Source organism: Perissodus microlepis, chromosome 18 (assembly GCF_051167445.1).
Source record: "Perissodus microlepis isolate ML-2025 ecotype Zambia chromosome 18, ASM5116744v1, whole genome shotgun sequence".
Lineage (NCBI taxonomy): Eukaryota > Metazoa > Chordata > Actinopteri > Cichliformes > Cichlidae > Perissodus > Perissodus microlepis.
The window spans coordinates 25,285,541-25,299,414 of NC_140478.1; the positions used below are offsets into that span (position 1 = coordinate 25,285,541).

At 39.1% G+C, this 13,874-nt stretch overlaps 1 protein-coding gene across 1 annotated transcript in view; it reads right to left on the bottom strand.

The window, feature by feature from the left end:
* ak5 (adenylate kinase 5) overlaps nucleotides 1-13,874 on the bottom strand; it is a 117,380-nt gene that overhangs the window by 21,939 nt on the left and 81,567 nt on the right. Inside the window, exon 11 of the mRNA XM_084913654.1 lies at nucleotides 2,732-2,895. Coding sequence (XP_084769780.1) covers nucleotides 2,732-2,895 — 164 coding nt within the window. The remainder of the gene's footprint in view (nucleotides 1-2,731; nucleotides 2,896-13,874) is intronic.

The window sequence follows — 13,874 nt, forward strand, 5'->3', positions numbered from 1 at the left end:
ACCCTCTTGTTGGTCATTACCTAATGAACTGTCTGGGTATAGTCTTATATTCCTGTCAGTCTTTGTCACAGCCTTTGCTATCTTTGCTGTGTGTCTTCTCCCTGTTTAGTCATGTGTAATGCTTTGCTCCAAGTGATTTTTGAATTATTGTTTATATATTACCAAAAAACAAATGCAGGACCGTTTTGTGTCCTGCATTTAGGTCCTCATTCTTAAGCTCCACATCCTGTGACACTTTAGCCCTGCACATAAAAGAATGACATTTAAATCAGAGATAGAGGGGCAGTTACAAAAGTCAACAATTGGACTCACTGTTGTTTCTCAATCTGAAGCCAGTGTTGCTTTATTTAATTTGCTCATTATAACGTTAGCTAGTTTAAAATTGGAGAAGAGTGAACAGCCGGATTGGTGCCACGTCTGCAGTGATGGAGGTGCTCTGTTGGTCTATCGTGGTAAAGAATGAGCTGGGCATGAAGGCAAAGCGGTCCATTTCCTGTTCACTATATGCACCTCCCCTGACATGTGGCAAGAAGCTGTGGATAGTGACCGAAAGAATAGGATCAACAACACAAGAGGTGGAAATGAGCTTTCTCAGAAGGATGTCTGGGCTCAGCCTTAGAGATCATGCCAGGAGCTTAGTCAACTAGTACAGCCTCTACTCTACTGGACTGAAAAGAGCCTGTTGAGGTGATTTGGGGATCGAACTAGGGCAACTCCTGGATGCCTATTAGCTGAAGTGTTTCAAGCATCTCCAACTGGGAGGATACACTGGGGCATCCGCAGAACATGCTGGGGAGATTATGTCTCTCAGCTAGCTTAGCAATACCGTGGCAACCCCTGGAAGAGCTGAATGAGGTGGAGAGGGAGTGTGGGCATTTCAGCTTTGACTGAAGACCCAGATAAATGGAAACAGGGCAGGGTTGTCCATGGTGGGCTTGGCAAGATTTTATGTAGGTCTCAAGTGTGGCAGACATGAAAACACTACTGTATTAGTACATATGTTCACAGATTCAGCTCTGCTGTTAATGCCAGAAATTCAAACTAAACCTTTCTGAAATGTAACCCTGAGCAACATAGCAGACCCACTACAAACAGCAACAAAACACTTTTGATGCATTTTCCCTGTCTGCCCTTCAATCATACGTTGGCTGTCTCAGACGCATTTATAAAATGCAGTGAAAAGATATTTGCCCTCTTCTTGATTTCTTAGTTTGTTCCATATTTGTTACTCTAAAATGTTTTAGCTCACCAAACAAATTTCAATATTAGACAAAGTGATGATTTCATTTATTAAGGGAGAAAATCTATCCAAACCTGCCTCACAAAGCCATTTCTAAGGCTTTGGGACTGTGAACCACAGTGAGAGTCATTATCCACAAATGGAGAAGGCTTGGAACAGCGGTGAAGCTTCCCACGTGTGGCCAGCCTACCAAAATTACTCCTACAATGACTCATCCAGGAGGTCACAAAAGAACAAAAAACAACATCTTAAGAACTGCAGGCCTTACTTTTCTCAGTTAAGGTCAGAGTTTATGATTCAATAATAAAGAGACTGGGGGGAAAAAAAGAACTGAAAGGCTCGTTTCATACTTTCCAAAAAACATCTTGATGATCCTTAAGAGTTTTGGGGAAATACTCTGTACACTAACCAGACAAAAGCTGAACTTTTCAATTGAACTTTTCATAAAAAGAACATCACACCAACATAATGGTGGCAGTGTGATTGTCTGTCGCTGCTTTGCTGCTTCAGGACCACTTGCTGTAATTGATAAAACCATGAATTCTGTCCTCTACCAGATAATCCTGAAGAACAATGTTTGACCATCAGTTCATGGCCTGAAGCACAAACGCACTTGGATTATGCAGTAAGAGAAAATTCACAATAAGTCCACCTCTGAATGACTCAAAAAAATTAAACAAAATCAAGTTTCTGGAGTGGCCTGGCCAAAGTCAGGACAAATCCAATTGCGATGCTTTTGCACGACCTTAAACAGGACGATTTTGGTTGAAAACATTGAAACAATTCTCCAAAGAAAAGTGGGCTAAAATTTCTCCACACTGATGTGAAAGATGCATTGGCAGTTAATAACTGATTGCAGTTTTTGCTGCCAACGGTGGCACAACCAATTAGGTTTATTTAGGTGAGTCAAAATTACTTTTTCAATCTTTCTGAATAAATAAAATCATCATTTAAAAACGCCTTTTTCTATTTACTCAGGTTATTTTTGTCTAATATTAAAAACTGCTTGACGATCTGGAAAATGTAAGTATGACAGTTATGCAAAAATACTGGCAACCGCCCATGCTTCCCCTCAGCCTCTATCAAACACACATGTGAGGTCAAGAGCACTGAGGTTCAAACTCATCCAAGACTGTTAGTAGATGCACCTATGATATCAATTTAAAGCTCGTACGTCACCTTAATCTTGAGTTATCGCATTCAAAACCTTTTGAATCCAGGAAGGGGACAAATACTTTCTTTTACTTGCACTGCAGATGAGTTGAATCTAGTTTTACCCTCATCCTAAACGGTTACGGTTAATCCCTTTTTTTATATGTCGAATTTTTCAATCACACAACAGTTATGGAGTATTTATTGTGCTAATAATGCAAAATGTGATTTTTACAAATGAAAACAATGTAAAGTCAAATCAGTTTATAATTCTAGGCTTTGTGAGCTTCAGTAATCCCCTCATTGTTTGCTTGTTTCACTCTGGACTGCCACACTGACCTCAGGCAACTGTTCTCCTCTCTCGAGTGCGTCCCGCAGGTAGCGCCCCCTATCGTTGTTAGACTGCAGCTCGCTGCAGAGCAGGTCACCCAGCGCGACGCGACGCAGGCCGAACCTCTCCTCCATCCGCTCACACTGCAGAGCCTTACCTGAGCCTGGACCACCTGAGACAGAAACACAGAGAAACAAGTGGAAATAAGGCCATATCGTCACGGTCGAATGATCACTGAGACTAACCTCCTGTGAGGAGAGGATGACGAGGAGGAAATTGAAAGATGACAGAAGAATATAAAGGAGGGAGATGATAAGAAATGGACGATGAGTGTTTGTGTGTGTGTGTCCGAAAGAAGGTACAGTTAAAGAACAAAGAAAACAATAACAACAGACTTGATAAACAGATAAAACAAAAAACAATCAATTAAATTACATTTATTAAGAAGGAAAATGGAAGGTAAAATTGTTTCTGCATTTTTCTGTGAAGTCTTCTAGGAGTGGTTTTTTATTGACTTTGCTGTTAGCATCGCAATAACATTTAAGCAGCATAATAAAAGAAAGATCATCTGTATGCCCTCCTCATTAAGACAGGGGTTTGTGCAGAAATAAGTTTGCAATTTGCAGAGTGATGCAGAGGTAATAAAACAATTACTTTCCACAAGGAGTAAATAAGGAAAGCACTGCATACTTTTAAAAAAGTAAAGAGTAATGTGGAGTGCTTAAAAAGGCAGAATAAACATACAAAGCATCATATTCAGAGAAAGATAAATCAGAGTGGGAGTTAAACTTTTTTTTCTAACCAATCAGCTTTCATTTAGTAATTACATTTTAGCTGCTTTCACTTCTTAAGGTCAGAATATATACGGGCACTTTCTGTGTTTGACGGCTTGCTGTGATGCTCGCAGGTGTTGTTGCAAGTATAATTGTATAACGTGGCCGTGAAACTGTGTGAAGCAGTCATTTATCAGCGCTAGCCTTGAGCCTAGTAATAAAACTCAGGATGCGCTTCATATTCATCATTATTCAACTCGAGTTGAATTCAAAAACAAGTGCGCTCATCACCATTTCCTTAGAGAGCACGGTCAGATATGAGCGAGGTGAGGCTCGCACGGTGGGGAACGACTGAAATCAGAGAGCTCCCTAAAGAAATCAAGGAGGAAGGGCTAGGGATTCATTCAGAACATAAACACCGCCTTCGTTTATTTAGCCAGGCTCAATACGCTGCACAGACACCTCCACCAGGATGTAAAATAATGACCCAGAAATCCTTGAGAAGCTTGTTAGTGGCTCTAGTTAGTTCGTCTTGCAAGTCAAACCCCTGCGAACTGTCTGAGTGTGAAGACGGTTTCATCACTGAGAACATCATCTAGATGAACCCAGTTTAAAGGTCACAGCTTTGGGAAGTGTTTTACTTTCCTTCTTACTTTTACTTCATTTTCTTAGTAGGTGTCACAGTGTGCACTGCAGCCATGTTAAACATTTCCATGCTTTTAGGGTGCAAACAGCTTGCATAAATGAAAATGTCTTCAGATATATTCGAAACCAGCCTTTGAGGCTGGATTATTTCCTGAGCTTTGAGAAGGAGTAATATATAGAATTATTAGTTTAAAAACAAACAAACAAACTGATGCATGATTTTAAGAAAAAATGTCACTTGTTCAACTAATTAGAAATTTGATAAAAAAAATAAAGCAATTTTATCAAACCTGTAGCCTCACAGGCTGCCGCCTCATCCAGACGGCGAGTATATTTAGACACAAATGATATTATCTGCATAACTTTTCACAGTGTAGATGATGTTATATTAATGTTTGCAGGATCCTGGTTACTGAGCTTTGTGAGGAAATAAGTAGCAGGGGTGGAAATCCTTAAATTAAGGTGTTTGTGAGCATGAGATGCTGCATAGTGTCCTCCTAGGGTCATTCTTTTGTCTCTTCTCAGAATGAGTTTTTAAGAATGTATGGGGTGCACTGGGTGTCATATTGGGAGCAGTGACAAAACATTTTTTTAAATCATATCTGACATGTCTCCAGTTGTTGGCTAGTTGGCCTGTATGGTCATCTTAGGCGCAGAGTTCTGGGTGCGAGCACAGCTGCTGTTTAAAGCAGCTAATCAAAATAAAGTTGGCTTAAATGGAGCTGAAACAGCTTGGTCGAGAGGATTACTTTGAACTGAATCATGCAAAGCTATGGCTTAGTCCAGCATTAAAAATGGGCAGCAGGAAATGAGTGTGATAACATAATGTGGTGTGGATTTGATAGAACACAGGAGAATCATAAAGATTCACACATTTTTTTTTTTTTTTATCAATATAATCTAAACCTAAACAGAAACATAAAAAAAACACGAGTAAAGAGTGAATTTGCAGCTTTGTGTGCTTTGGCATGTTTGAATTCTGCTTCTGGTTTCTCTGCTAACGCTCAGTTTGGTAGAGGCTGAGATTTGAGATGCCCAAACCATCCTACCATGTGTGAACAGCACTGTCACAGTGGCGTCCGCGGTAAGAGCCAAAGTGACAGATGGAATAAATGAGAGAGAGAGAGATGGAAGCAGACAGAGATGAAAACGTTGAGCACAAAACAAGGCAAAGACAGATACAGCCCTGCTAAATAATGTTTCCTTAAAGCATTCATAGGTAATGTTAAGAAACTTTATCAATTTACATGAAAAATGGACTGGGAGTGCAAATTTTTTCCTCAAAATGTTGACATGATTTATCTGTTATCTGGTGATGATTACTGAGAATGAAAAATGTTCTTGCATCATTTTAATCATTCGACAAAAATCTACACATTGTGTTTCACAATGAGCAAAGATGACAAACCAACACAATCCTCTGGAATTTATATTCTGTATGTGTTAAATTACATGCACTACCAGTCAAACGTGTGGACACACCTTCTCATTTAGTGGTTTTTCTTTATTTTTACTACATTGTAGATACTGAAGACATCAAATATATGAAGGAATATATATGGAAATATGTAGCAAAGAAAAAATTAATAAATAACTCAAAAAATATGTATTATAGTTCCTCAAAGTAGCCACTCTTTGTTTTGTTGGAAGTGCTGCAAACCTTGGCCTTCTCTCAACGAGCTTCATGATGTTGTCACCTGAAATGGTTTCACATAACAGGTGTGCCTTATATGGGTTTATTTGCCTTCTTCTTTTTCTGGGATCATCATTTGTGTTGTGCAGTAGTCAGGTTGGTACACAGCTGACAGCCCTATTTGACAACTGTTAGAATTCATATTATGGCAAGAATCGGTTAAGTAAAGAGAAATGACATCTCCATTATTACTTTAGGAACTGGAGGTCAGTCAGTCCGGAAAATTGTCAAAACTTTAAATGTGTCCCCAATTGTAGTCGCAAGAACCATCAAACGCTACGACAAAACTGGCTCACAAGAGGACCGCCCCAGGAAAGGAAGACCAAGAGTCACCTCTGCTGCTGAGGATAAATTCATCCAAGTCGCCTCAGAAATCACAAGTTAACAGCACCTCAGATTAGAGCTCAGATAAATGCGACACAGAGTTCCAGTAGTAGACACGTGTCTACATGAACTGTTCAGAGGAGACTGCGCGAATCAGGCCTTTATGGTCAAACAGCTGCTAAGAAACCACAGCTAAGGAAAAGCAACAAGGAGGAGAAATTTGTTTGGGCCAAAAAACCACAAAGAATGTTGTAAGGGCTATTTGACTAAGAAGGAGAGTGACGGAGTGCTGCACCAGATGGCCTGGCCTCCACAGTCACCTGACCTAAACCCAGTCGAGATGGTTTGGGATGAGATGGACCACAGAGTGAAGGCAAAAGGACCAACAGGTGCTCAGCATCTCTGAACTCCTTCAAGACTGTTGGAAAACCATTTCAGGTGACGACCTCATGAAGCTCATCGAGAGAATGCCAAGAGGTGCAAAGTGGTAATCAAAGGAAAGGGTGGCTATTTTTTAAGAATCTAAAATATAAAACATGTTTTGAGTTATTTCACACTTTTGTTTACTACATAATTCCATAAGTGTTCATTCATAGTTTTGATTCCTTAAGTGAGAATCTACAATGTCATGAAAATAGACACCATTAAATGAGAAGGTGTCCAAACTTTTGACTGGTAGTGTATGTTATCAATTAATCTTCTGTGCCTTGCTGATTACCTGACTGACTGTTTAATCAGCTGATTCTCTAATTAAGCCCGTAAATCCTTAAGGGAAAAAAAAAAAGAAAAAAGATATCATTAGAAATTTCTTCATTAGCTTCAGCAGGGTTGTTTCTGCTTGTTAATGGCATCCTCTAACACCATAACACTCGTTTCCAGCCAGCCCCACTAAGTGCAAAATTACCACTGTTGCATCACACACTACAAGCAGTTTTTTCACTTTTTTAATGCACACATTAGTATTTCACTGCTTCCCCCCCCCGTAGCACTTCTGCAGAACACTTTTGGATGGGTAACCCGATGCAGCAGATGGTTTGTTACACCGAACCATCTGGAAAGTAGTTCTTAAAAATTGTTCGCCAAAAAGCTAGGCACTTTTTCAAATATTCTTAACAGATCATTGGGTCTCACCATCTAACTTAGCGCTCACTTCAGACAATCACAGAAATGATCTATAGAATTTAAAGAGCACCAAAGAGGAAAAAAGTCAAGCTGCAAACTGAGGAGCTTTGAAAGTTGGTGAGCAGTCAGTGCAGCGATGTATGTAGCAGTAGCGGGCAGATTCTTGCCATCTATATAAGGAAAATTTGTATTTTAATGGGACCCACTTCCAAAAATACTTGGCAGGTGATCAGATGAACCATCTGTCACAAGAAGGATTTTTAAGTCACAAATTACCATGCAAGGCAATTGGTGAGGCAAATCCACATTAAACTTGAAGGGAGCTTGGAGATTTTGCTAACTTACAGAAGGTGTATCTGTACCCAAATTTATTGGATTCTTTTACTTGTCGGCCAAGTTTGATGATAGTTTTTATTCAATCCTGTTGTCAAAGAGGAAAAACTGTCTCCTCTTCTGACTTTTAATTAACAAAATGTAAGTGCCTTCATTAATGACTTTTATCTTTTTGTTTGCTGTATTCTGCCTCCTTTTATTGCTTCTCAAGTGTTTAATTCTTAGCAGCATGTGCAGGTGGACAGGTTTAGCATCAATATAAACAAAAGGCCGAATTATACAGAAGACCAAAAGTTCAAACCTGACCTGATATGTACTCTTAGAAAAGGACACCCATGTTTTCCACACAGACTCTTAACAGATGACATTGCATGTTGGATCAAAATCTGACAATGCTTTCATAATTCATAATTGCATCACTTTTGATAACATCACCAACGCCACTGGCTGAAATGGAGCCCCAAACCATGACAGAGCCTCCACCATGTTTTACAGATGGCTGTAGACACCCACTGCTGTACCTCTCTCTCCTCCTCTGTACATACTGATGAGCACTTCAACCAATGAATCATCACTCCATCAGACCTGTTGCCACTGATTTTTCCGTCCAGTTCTTGTGTCACCTGACACATCTCAGTCTTTTCTCTTTGTTTCACTTAAGAATGGCTTCTTGAAAGCCATGCTCCCACCAAGACCATATCTTTGAGGCTTCAGTGAACAGTAGATGGATCAACTTAAGGATCAGATAAATCTCTCAGGTTCTGTGTCTTTTAAAAAAAAATCTTAAGGACATGACTTTCAGATACTGTTAATCTGCTGTCAGTTCTTTTTAGGCCTGCCATCGGTTCTTATTTCCTGGACTTGTCGAGTTTCCTCCGATTATTTTTATTTATTTATTTTTTTAAAGATCCACGGCACACTATGCTGAGTTATGCCAAGTTTTCAGGTAAAAGCTCTTTGGGAATCACCTGGTTGGTGCAAAAATACTATTTTATGCCTGTCAAACTGTTATCTTTGTAATTTTTCAGCACTTGTTCATCCCTTCAGTTAGGTAGGATGATTCACTTCTTCAATGATTTTAAGAAACTGTGGCTCCTTGGAAGAAAATTATGAAGAAATGTGGAGCGGCTCTAGACTTATGCACAGCACTGTATATTTAGGTTCAGTAGGTTAGCTAATTAATAACACTAGTATTATACTATTATATAACTAATAGAACAAAGGAAACATGAGATGTGAAGCATAAATATGTCCAGCAAATGGCAGATATTGGAATTGGTGTAATTACAATTTCCCCCCATCTTTTTTCTTAAATTACACATAATTTCTTAATTTCCAGCTCTATATTGTTATTCCTCGACTCTACTAGAGAAGCTTTGCATAATTAACTGTTCAAATAGTTTTCCTAAATTGTACCTCATCCATTGTCCAAAACAAGCAGTTTTATAGCTCCCTCTGCCCCCTTTTGGTGTACCGTCTCTTTAAGAAAACTTGGCTGCCCCTTGAAGTGACTTCATATGGGAAAAAAACAGAAACCCCCCCAGCACTGTTAGCTTTTGGCCCAAGGGTTTACCTGTACATACGCTAACCTCTATATTTAAGATTTTATCTATTTTCAAATGAGCATCCAACACTGCAGCACAGAATGTGAGTGAAATTAAGGAAAAGCTTGATATGCTCACTGTAAAGACACTCTGGTGCTGTCATCATGATTTCCGAGAATAGGGAGATAGCCTTTTTTAGCCCCTAATAAGTCTGAGAGATAACCTGTATCTCCCCTGAAGCAGCAGCAGCTTCATTGAAGCTGGATGATAAAAGGAGGAGATGGGGATGGTGAAAGGCTACAACACTTTCATGTAGAACTGAGGAGTCATCAGGCTGCGTCACGCAGTCTTGAGTCGGTATTTTCAAAGTTGGAATGACATCTGACGGGGCAGGAAAGACAACCTTTCGTCCCTGCAGTTGTTTCTTGAAGGGAAGTGCTGGACAACTTGGGTGTTTGAAAGCACTCTTTAAAAACCTACAACTGCTGAAAATACAGCAGAATAAATCGGTTAATATTATTAATGACAAAACATTATGGGGACCAATTAAAGTAATATGCAGCTCTATGATTTTCTTCTTCTCTTCTCTGTGGTAGCTTTGCATGATTTGACCATGTTAAATATGAGCATCCATGACTGTAGCAGCATTTAATGACCGAACATAATTAAAAAAACCCATTACAGACCATTTTAAAGTCATATAAGCATCTTAAGCTTGATGGTTTTCCGTTTAGGTTAATTAATTGAATGTCCCTAAGCCTCTCAACAAAGAGCAGTTTGTTAAAAGGCTTAGTGGTTTTATGAAAATATACTTTATTTTTATTTATATAGTTTATTAACTCACTGACTGCCAGTCACACTAGATAAAAAACAGGATGGTGTTTGGTGGTGATGATGGTTTCCCAATGATTGCGCTGAATTTCTTTTCATTTGGCAACTGTTTGCAGTTGCAAATTAGAGGAACTAATTGCAAGGAGATTACAATTGTCCAACTCAGCAGAGCCGCTTCTAAAAAAACTGCAGATTCAGAGATCAGTTCCAACAACGTTATTCTGCCAAGGTGTGGAAGAAGACCCAAACTGTCACCCTGTCACTAAGGCTCAAGCCTGCCATGAACTGGAACCTGCTGCAACACTGACATCACTCTCCACAATGAAGTAAGCTTTAAATTTTCATGAACTGAGAGAGGAATAAAGACGAGGCTTTCAAACAATGAGTAAGTAACTAAGTAACAATGAATCTAACAAATGAAAGTGATCACTTGTACTGATGCTCTGATGCTTACAGAGTAATTCAGCATTTTTCAGCTCATTTTTCCAGCCCACATCTTACTGATGTGGTCCAGAAACAACTGGAAAAATAAATCTGAGTTCCTATATTGCAGAAAAGTCACCTGGAAAGGTTGACGGACGATTTCCCTCGCAGACAGTGCTGTTTTATTTTCATATCAGCCTGTTCTTTTTTAAAAAAAAAAAAAAAAAGTAAAAAACAAACAAAAAATGAAACATGTCCGTTGCCTTTCATACATACATGACGTGCTCATATTCATAAGGGTTCACAGAGCTCCTGCTACTTTGCTTGACACAACACTATGAGCAACCTGCAGGCAGAACAGTGGGTGGTAAAAGATATGAGAGAAATCAGACAAGAACGGTGAAGGTTTTATTCAACAGCTGCCAGCCAGAAAAAAGTTGTGAGGCTGTGTAAAATGTAAATATAAACAGAAGGCAGTGATTTGCAAATGATTTAAATTCTAGAATTCTTTAAAAATGAAATCTAGACCTAAAAAAAAAAAAACAGCATTTCAAAGATGTTTTTCTTTCTTATAAAAAACATGTGCTCATTTTGAACTTATCCTTGTGATGATCATGAAAATGGGGAAAGGAGTCGATTTCTCAGTGTGCTGCATCACCTCTTCTTTTAAGATGTCTATGCTGTTAAACTGAATTTAATACATAGTTCAGTATCTGTCTATCTGGGAACTGAGGACTTCAGCTCCTGTGAGTGTGTCTTTCACACTACTAAATAAATGATTTCAGCTGCTCAACAGTTCGAGGCTTCCATTGTGATAGCTTTTGTTTCAAAATGCACCAACTGTGGACGGTGTGCGACATGTCATAGGCTTCTGTAAGGGCCAATGCTGTGAAATACTTGCAGAATGTGGTTCAGCAATGTGCTAATAAAGAGAAGCAAATAATAGAAATAAGAAGGATGCAAAACAGACACTGTCTGGATGGCAGTAAACTAAAAACTGTATATATCGTTCAGCATTAATGATGCCTTCACGCATTTGTGACAGATGCTTCTGAACTGTGTTTATAGCACATCAGATGCTTTTTCTCTTCTTTTTGCTAGTGTGCTCCTCTTTAGATGATCAAGGCATAGACGCCATTGACTGTCCCTCAAGTTCTGTAGACATGAAGTATACAGACAACCTCTGGGATGTCAAGCATTGGTGCAAGGGACGCTGTCAAATAGTGCCACAGACTCTCCTCTGCCCCCGACCCCTCCCTGAGGTTTCTTCCTGTTAGCAAGCACTGTCGCCAAGTGCTTGCTCAAAGAGGGCCGTTTGATTGTTACCTCACAGGTAAAGACTGTGATTTGGTACTAAAAATATAACATAATTGAATTGAATAGAACGGTCCAGGAGCTCACTGATCCGCTGATCCGGGTCTGTGAAAAGATCCTCCAGGATACCATCCACTGTCTCAACAGTCACATCCAAGAAGTGACAATGGTCATAAAGGAAAACTAGAGAAAAATCAGTCATAAGGGCATCACAATCAATCACAGTGCAATGTCCTGTTGACATTGCACTGCAAAACCATTCACTTTTTGGGGGTTGCCTTGTTGTTTAACTTGTTATCATGTTGACTTGCACCAAGACAGGCAGTCGTTTCTGTTTTCTAACTGGATAGATTGATATCCCTGACGTCTTACTGGCTTTATAGTGTGTCCATGCAGTCTGTCACAGAGTAATGACGGATGCTCATTTCATCTGCAATAATGTTACTTATTAACCTATTTAGTCTTTTGCTGTTCCTACTCCAGCTTTTGTTTGAGATATGCTGCTGGCATCAAATTAAAATGGCAAAAATACAAAAAAACAAACAAAAAACCAAATTACTCAGTTTTCAAATTTTTCCCTCTTTATTCTGTTTTTAAATACGTTTAGGATATAATGATTTGCAAGTTGCTTGTATTTCCTGTAAGCTTGAGGATAACTGCTAATCTTAAAGCAGGTAGTAACATCAGAATAAACTGATGCTGTGAAAGAATGAAATCCAAACTGTGACATAACTTCTGTTTTAATAAATTAGACTTTCTATTTTATTTTCCTGACAGCACAGTCGCAGATTGTTATAAATGGAGTGAAATCTTAAATGTTATCTTGATTGGCTGACCTCTCATTATACGGTATAAAATTTGTTCGGGAGACACATCTGAGTGTAGGTGACAGTTGTTGCATTTGTGGGTGACATTTTCCTCCAATTATCTGCTGCTGCTGTGAAAAAGCTTTTGGTCTGGCTCAGCGTCTATTTTTCAAATCCTCCGACAAACTGGTGTTAATTCAGATCAGTCTGGATTTGTCCTGAGAGTCCATGAAAAGGGATTTTAGCACTGATATATGGGTGTGATAGAGAGCGCACACACACATACACACTCAGACTACTGATTAAATAACCTTTTGGTGACCGTATCTTTAGTGTTTTTCCATGGTAGCAGGGTTGACGGTGGTTAATGGAGGGTCTGTGTGTCCCAGATCTCTAATTAACCTGCACGTCTGTCGTGTCTTCAATTAGCAGACTGAGCCACAGTGCCTCACTGTACTGTCATGGCATACTAATTGATCACAAAAAACTGAAAACCTCTTCCTCTAGGGGCTGGAAGTAACACTGAGCACAAATTGGAAGCAGCAGTGATGCATTTTTCTATTTTGTGACAAATATTACTTAGATGGCGTATATATTTGCACACGAGATTGATCTGAGAGCTGCCTTTAGAGTCACAATGCAGATTCAAGTTAATAAAAAAATACTGACAAAGATATTGGTTGTTCCACATGGAGGAGATTGGCAACTTATAAACACCATTTCCACTGATTAATGTGATCGTTTTTACTTGTATTAACATTATCTGAATCCGTTAATTGATTAACAACATGGTTAACAGCATCCATCAGATATATTGTCTTTGACACAGATAATATTGGGTTTATATACCTCGTGGTTATAAACCAGATTAAAAAAACAAAAAAAACAAAACAGTGAATCCCTACATTTGGCAAGCTTAACCTAGTTAATTTTAACCAATTTGTACAGATAATTATTCTGTTTGGTGACAAAATGATATAAACTTCTCTTAGATCTCGTCTATCATGGAAAAAAGATGGTAGAAAAGAAAAATTCTGCATGCACTACTTTTTAAAAATGAAATCCATGTAATGCTGCAGAGAGCAGATGAACAGCACACGGAGTCCGGCACAATAAAAAATGCTTACATAGCACCAAATCACAACAACACGGGCCTTAAAACACTTTAAATTGTAAGATGATGAAGGCATGGACAACGTTATGCTGCCTGTAAAATCATTTAGCATGACCGGTTTGGTGGTGGGTCACCATGGAGGCAGACCTCTACAGGTCGGCAACAACAATCTAGCTGCAATGCTGCAGTGTGTGCTGGGTTCATCCTGGTTCACCATAGTTCCCGGCTT